We start from the raw sequence: 7562 nt of genomic DNA on the forward strand, positions 1-7562 counted from the left end.
TGTGCGCACATACGTGTGCGTCTATGGTAATTCATCATCCTCCTACATCCTACTACAGCACTATGGTGACTATCTTATGTCTTCTGCTAAAACGCCTGATGTGAATTCTGTATTTCATGGTACATAAATATTCCTAACATTAAAACTGGGGTTTGAATTGGCTGAATCTGAGTTCAGATCCTGACTGCATGCTAATTGATACTGGCAAACTTTTCAGTATTTTTTTTCCTTTTGTATCTTGTTGAGATATGGTTTTACTGTGTAGCTCAGAATGGTTTTGACTTTTTTCCTGACTCAGGTTCCCAAACAATAAATATTTTGAGGATTAAGTAAAACTGTCTGTAGAAATAAATATCAGCTTAAAGCCTGGTCACTGTTATTCAAATCTGAAATATTTTAATTTTTATGACTTATATAAGTTTAATCATACCCAAGTTACACATTTATGGGACCTTCTGAGTGAGTATCACTGAGATAGTTTCTTCAGGGTATGCTCTAACAATGTGTTTATAGTCTACTTTTTGCTACATTATTCATATAGTAGAAGTACTTTTTATAAGATTTTTAAAAAATAATTTAAATATGTGTGCACATTTGTGTGTGTGTGTGTGTGTGTGTGTGTGTGTATACACGAGTGTAGGTGCCCAGAGTCTAAAAGAGGGCAATGGATCTCTGAAGTTAAGATTTACAGGCGGTTGTCAACCACCAGACATGGGTGCTGGGAATTGAACTCAGGACCTCTGTCTGCAAGAGCAATATGGCAAACCCCTGATTCCAAGGTCAGCCATGAAAACTGGAATCTCATTCTTGGGACAGCCTTTACAGAGTATTCTTTACTTATTCTTAAGGGTTCTAGCAGCAGACCTTTTGGAGAGGAATATACTCGAATTGTACATGTACAACTTCACCTCCAATGGCGAGGTCAAACTCAGAAAGCACAGAGAGAAAGGAAACACCTAGGTGAACATCACTCAAGGGGGACCAGGAAGAACAACTTCTCTTAGCTTTTAAAGTGTATGCCAGTTGTTCCATAGTCCACCATTCCTTCAACCAATAGTCTTCCTTTACAGATTCAAAGTTACATCTTATCTAGTGTGTGTATGTGTGTGCATATGCACACATGTGGCAGTCAGAGGACAACTTGTAGAAGGGTTTCTCTCCTATCATAAGGGTTCTGGGGGTAGAATTCACATCATCATACAAATGTTGACAAATGATTTTACCCGCTGAGCCATCTCCTTGGTCCTCAATAAATATTAAGAATGTGCGCATGTGTGTGTGTTTAATAATAACTAGGGCAAGCAGTTAGGTTTCCAACAAAGCAGGCAAAATTTCTATTCTTCAGAATCTAATATTTTTGTTAAGAAGAAACAAAACCTAAATAATTAGAGAGGAAGCATGCCAAGGTTTAAAGATGCTCAACTTAAGATCAACATAGGCAATTCTATTTTTTTTCTGAGTGACATATTAAATCTAAGTGGAGAAGAATAACTATTTGGAAGAGGAGGAATCAGGAGAATAGGGGACATCTTCACTGGGGAAGAAATGAGCCTGGAAGAAGGAAAGACCAGGGCTGGAGAGATGGCTCAGAGGTTAAGGACACTGGCTGCTCTCCTAAAGGTCCTGAGTTCAATTCCTAGCAACCGCATGATTGTTCACAACCATCCACTGTGGGATCTGATGCGTTCTTCTGGCATGAAGGCATACATGCAGACAAAGCAGTCATACATAAAAATATACATAAATAAATAAGTATATATATAAAAAAAAAAAAACTCGGGAGGCAGAGGCAGGTGGATCTCAGTGAGTTTGAGGCCAGCCTGGTCTACAAAGTGAGTTCAGGACAGCCAGGACTGTTACACAGAGAAACCCTGTCTCGAAAAAACAAAAAACAAACAAACAAAAAAAACAAAAAAGAAAGAAAAGAAGCAGGGACTAGCCTGTGAGGAGTTTAGATAGATGGCATTTGTGAAGAAGGAGCAGCTCATCTGCCACTTGTATGCATATCAAACATTAATTTCCTTCTAGAAATCTATTATAATGAAGACTAGATTTCCAAAGAAAGGATTAATAACAGAGGTCAACATCATTATAAAAATCATTATTTACCAGTCTTTGTGTGAGGTACTCTTCTAGTAACAAGTTTGGTCTCTGTTAAAAGGCCGAACTGAGACACATTATCTAAGGATTAGGAAAATACAGCCCCCTTTCCAGTATGCAAAATGTCAATTTTGTCTAACATTTTAGAAATACTAGACTTAAAAGTACAGATTAGAAACTATTAAAACATGTTTATGATAGTGACTCAAGAAATAATCACTGAATTTATCAAGACAAAAAGGATTCAGGCAAGTTTTGTAACAGTATTTCAGAGAACTAATGAAAGTTAGTTATTTGGGAAAAATACTTCATAATCTCTGGTTAGTAGGCCTGTTGGCTTATCATGTAATTTTTTTTAATATTCTGGTTTTGAAAAATATAGTGAGAATGTAAGAGAGCAAAGATGATATTTACAACAAGCCATGTATTTGCTATGGAGTTTGAGTCTTCAAAGAAACAAGAAAAAAGCAAACCTTATATAACTTATAAATAAATACATAACTGTGACATCTAATCATGGTTATCAACTTCATATACCCGGTAAAAGGAAAACCAAAGGAGGGAGTGCTTCCATCAGATTGGCCTGTAGGCATGTCTGGGGGGCATTTTCCTGTGGATTGAGGTAGGGAGGCCCAGTCCACTAAGGGCAGAGCCATCTGTAGGCAGGTGGATCTGGTCTCTCTAAGAAAAGGTAGCGGTATATAGGCCTAGGAATAACAATGGTCCCCTACGTTTCTGCAGCAAGTGCCTGCTGTGGGGTCCTGCCTTGGCTTCCCTTGCTGGTGTTCTGTGAACTTTCCCCATGAGTCTGAATGTGGAAACCTGTTTAGAAAACACTTCTGGAGAAGGCCCACCAAGCGAGCAAGGTATTTGATAACCAGCAAAACGTTCCACATCCACATTCATTTTTCTGTTTTCACTATACTCACAACTATGCCTCAGATTTCAGTAAACACAGTTTTGTTCTTTTTCAGAAAATTTAACAAGTTTACCACTGTTATTACTGAAAGGCAGACAGCTGTGGTACATACGTCCAAGCTGGTCCTGAACTTGATTTTCCTGCCTTACCTTCCTGAGTTTAGGCACTGTGGTATGTGCAGCCATGCCTAGCTTATTTCTATAATGTTTCCTTTTCCCCCCAAGAAGATAATGCATCTTTGCCATGCTTCTGAATTTCCTAATATTAGGGCTTACTTTGTGTTTAAAAATCCATATACTAAGGTATGTACCTTGTTTATATCAGATTTTAAAAAAACCTTACAGGGTAAGAATAATAATTCTAGTGAGGAATATGTTGAGGATTGGAGTGATTAAACATTCCAGTGACAGTTTGGGGAGTGAATAATTACTATGCTGACCACAAGAAGGTAGTAATTTTTATTTTACTGCCATAATCCAAATATACCATACTCTGCTTCCTTGTGCTGTGTATTTGTTTACAGCACGGGAGGTCTGTCTTTGCTTCTTGTAGGATATTCAGTTAATTACCAAATTAAGGATGGCTTAAATGCTATCTTGAATAAAAAAATAAAAAAATGGGAGGGGACTAGGGCAGATACATAGTAACACTGCTCATGTTATATATCTATTTCTTTATCAAAATGTAAACTTATAAAAATAGAAATTTCCCATGATCTTACATTTGGGGGCCCAACTTCTCAAAAAGTATAATCTGATACACAGTTTTTCATACTAATTTCATCTGTAGCACAGTAAAATGACATGAGGATAGAAAGTTTAATTCATTATATATTCTCTCTAAACAAATTTAAGGAAGTGGCTATTGGAGTTGGGAGCATTATACTAGACATTGGATGGGTTAGTAACATTTAGTCACTTATGCATTCTACCCTAACATTTATAGAAGTACCAAGACTTATCTACCTATTACAAAGTTGAATAGTTTTGAACTCATGTTTCTTTTTTAAATAAGAAATTTAATTTCTAATAAAAATGTCTAGTTAAAATAAAAGTACCTATAGTAGTTGATCAGGGAATGGCCTCTCTTTCTTTTTTTTTGTAAAGTGCAATTTAAGCTGGGTTGTGGTGGCGCACGCCTTTAATCCCAGCAATTGGGAGGCAGAGCCAGGTGGATCCCTGTGAGTTTGAGACCAGCCTGGGCTACAGAGTGAGTTCCAGGACAGATGCAAAGCTACACAGAGACACTGTCTTGAAAAACCAAAAAAGTACAATTTGATTTGAAAGGAAATTATTTGGAAATGAGAGAGCTTAGTTCTCTCTACCATTCTTCACTGGCACAGATCTTAAACTATTCTTAGCATGAAACTTGGCACTCTGGCATTGTACCCATATCACCATAGCTCAGAGCAGTAACTCAGAAACTGCCTAAATGCTGGAATAAGAAAACAATGTTTTGTTGTAAAATACTGTGCCAGCATTCTAGCTTTCATATTTTATTTTAGAAATACTCTTTTTTCCTTAAAAACTTAACTAAAAAACACTATAAAGCATGTCAAACACACACACACACAAACACACACACACACACACACACACACACACAAACCCAAAAAACAAAAACAAAACTAACAGTGTAGTGGAAAACTGTATAATGCACTTCAGAAGCCTGCACCAACAATTCAGCTTCAACAACTACCACCATTCTGTTAATCTGCTCTCAACTACCTGGCCTTTTCTTCTGAAAACCTGTGCAGCAAACCTCAAACTGTAAGTTTAACCAGAATATTCCAGCATGTGACATTAATAGTTATAGACAGTATAAAAGGACACAAAATACAAAAGGAGATTTTCTCCATTTTAAAATTCCCCCTTTCAATAAATGGTTGAAGCCAAAATCTGAGGAGTCATTTTTCACACATCTTTTTCTCATGCTCCAGGGCTATGTGACAGCCAACACTGTCAACTAAGTCACTAATACCCTTAGCCTACCCTGTGGCCACAGCTTTCTCCCACCCAGTCTCCCTAGAGCCCCAGTTTCTTTTGTCTGGAATGCCTTTCTTCCAAAATAAAAGCCAAACACACCCCAAACTACATCGACTTGTGTCTCTGTGCTCCACTAAGGTCATCCTATGATAATGGCGTGCCTACCTCCCTTCTGCTGCAACGCATCTGCTATCACCCGGTTTGCTACCAACACCTGGTATAGTCATAGGTTGTATTCCGCTAGACTGAGTTTCAGGAGGAGAAATACTTTGTTCATTTTATTAGCTGCTAATCAGTGGTGTTCCTAATACGGAAGCTAAACATGGAACATATGCTTGAATAAGACAACATTATTTACCAGCTCACATATTAGGATACAAGGTTAGAAGTCTTCTTAAAAAGGCACTTGAAACAATAAGCAATTAAAATTCATTTGGGAAGTTCAGCTTTTAGGAGTTTTTCTAGATTTACTTTTTAAAATTGAGTCTTTCAATAATTTGGATTGAATTTCATAAATGTGCCCTGTTGAGGCAGAATGCATTGTGTCTGAAACATAGTTAATTAAAGCATTATGTAGTGTCAAATCTTCACTTAACAGGTAACCAGCACTAAACAAAAAATACCACAAGCTCTGGTCCTCTACTGAAGTCAACGTTAAGTCTAAATTTTTTTTATTTCACCTCCCATTTATTTAACCATACTTTTCTGGGAAGGAAGGAGGATAACAGGGGTAAGTATGGCAGCTAGCTTGTCACTCATCACATCAGTCCAGGAAATCAAAAGCTAGATGGAATTGGAATTTCCCATCTCTAATAAAAGTTACTCGCTGTTGGTAATAAAATGTTCAGATTTTACCAAATGATCTCTAAGTTCTTCTAAGGCCACATCATATTGTTATTCTACACATCGTAAGTCTGCAATGCCCATTCTGAGAAAAATCAGCTTCTAGTATAGTAGTATGCCAGAGGCCAACTAGTTCCATACTAGCCACAAGTCAAGCAAGTTATTTACATTTTTGAGGCTGCTTCCTTTTATACAAAGGAGGGTTCACAATGTCTCTCTAACAAGGTGACAGAGAGGGCTGCAGCTAATATGTTAAATGTCCAGCAAACTGTTATCACACTATTTTTCATAAGCTAGGCAGTCATTACCTTGGGGAACTCTCCCATCCTTTTGCCAAGGATAATGCAATATGATATCAACGGTGCCAATAAAATTAGGGTGAAGGGTACAAGAAACGAAGCAACAGAAGAGAGAGATAGTTTGCTGTAATTCTGGCACCCGGGACATTACTTTCGTCTTCTTACAGAAGAGAATGCCGTTGCTACCCTATGTCACTAACTTAAATACCAGATTGTTTATAACCCATGTTGTGAAATTTACATCTGTTCATAGATTTAACTGCGTTTGCATAATGTGGTGTTGACTGTAAAAATCCGCCCAAGTTCCCTATTGCCCAAGTTCCCTTCCTTGATTACAGAATATGGAGACGCGGTGAACTTTTCCCCTCCAAGTGAGCCAGAAGCGTACCAATGTGACCAGGGACACAACACCCTAATCCTGCCCTCCTCTCACCCCTGCTCTATAGCCTACTTGGAGAATGGGTCACAACATCCCTAATCCCAGGTTTCCCGCGCCCTTGGAACCTGCCTAGCTTGGGAAAACCAGTGTGGTAACACTCTGGACACCGACAGGTTCGGGCGACCTCCATTCCCCGCACGGGCTGCTAGGCTCTGGAACAATCCTTCCAGGGCCGGAGAGGGCTGGTGGGAACAGAGCTGGCGGAGGGGCAGGAAAAGGGAACTCCCTTCTCGGACACTGCCGGGAGGGCGACAGCCACCGGGGGAAGAAGGGTGGGGGATGGCGCAAAGGTGCTCGGCGGATCTTCCTCGCCGGCGCGGGGCACCGCGGCCTCCGGCCCGGGGGGAACCCACGGTGCCCCGGCCGGAGGAGGCTCCGGGCCGCGTCGGGACTCGCCTCGCTCGGCGCCGAGCGGCGGTTGGGCAGAGCCGGGCGGCAACGGCCGGCGGGGCCAGGGGCGCCAGGCCGCGCCCATCGGCAGGCAGGCCGGGCGCCGCCGCCCCCGGCGCCCCCGCCCCGTCCTCTACCGTCGCTGCCGCCGTACCTGCACGGCCCGGCTGAGGAAGGTGCCCGCGTCGGCCGCCAGCTTCTTCACGTTGAAATCCATGATGTTCATGCCGGGCGGCAGCGGGCCAGGGCCGCCGGCGGGGCTCGCGGGGAGGCGGGGGGCGCCGCGGCGGGGCTGGGGCGCCGGGCGACGGCGGGGCGGACGTGGGAGGCGGCGGGAGGCGGCGCCAGCCCCGCGCAGCTGTCGTTTCCTGAGGGGCGGGCGGAGGCGGAGGGTGTGGCCGGGCCGGAGAGCCCGCGTCCCCGAGCGCGCGCCCGCCCGCTCCCACGCCCCGCCGGCCGGTCGCGTCGCCGAGCAGCCGCCACCGGGATGCGGGTCGCGTCGGGAGCCACCGACCGCGACCTCTCGGCCCCGCAGTGTGGAGCGGGCTCCTCAGCGGCGGAAACCAGGCGGCTCCGGGGGGCGTGGC

General features: G+C 42.7%; 1 protein-coding gene across 4 annotated transcripts in view; it reads right to left on the reverse strand.

The window, feature by feature from the left end:
* The window catches only part of Sh3glb1 (SH3 domain containing GRB2 like, endophilin B1), a 31697-nt gene extending 24135 nt beyond the window's left edge, over positions 1-7562 (reverse strand). For 2 of the 4 annotated variants that reach the window (XM_036189612.1, XM_036189611.1), the window contains exon 1: positions 7130-7562. In XM_036189612.1, coding sequence (XP_036045505.1) covers positions 7130-7201 — 72 coding nt within the window. In that variant the 5' untranslated portion in view covers positions 7202-7562. The remainder of the gene's footprint in view (positions 1-7129) is intronic. The other 2 variants (XM_036189614.1, XM_036189613.1) reach the window with 2 other exon arrangements.

Source organism: Onychomys torridus, chromosome 6 (genome assembly GCF_903995425.1).
Source record: "Onychomys torridus chromosome 6, mOncTor1.1, whole genome shotgun sequence".
Lineage (NCBI taxonomy): Eukaryota > Metazoa > Chordata > Mammalia > Rodentia > Cricetidae > Onychomys > Onychomys torridus.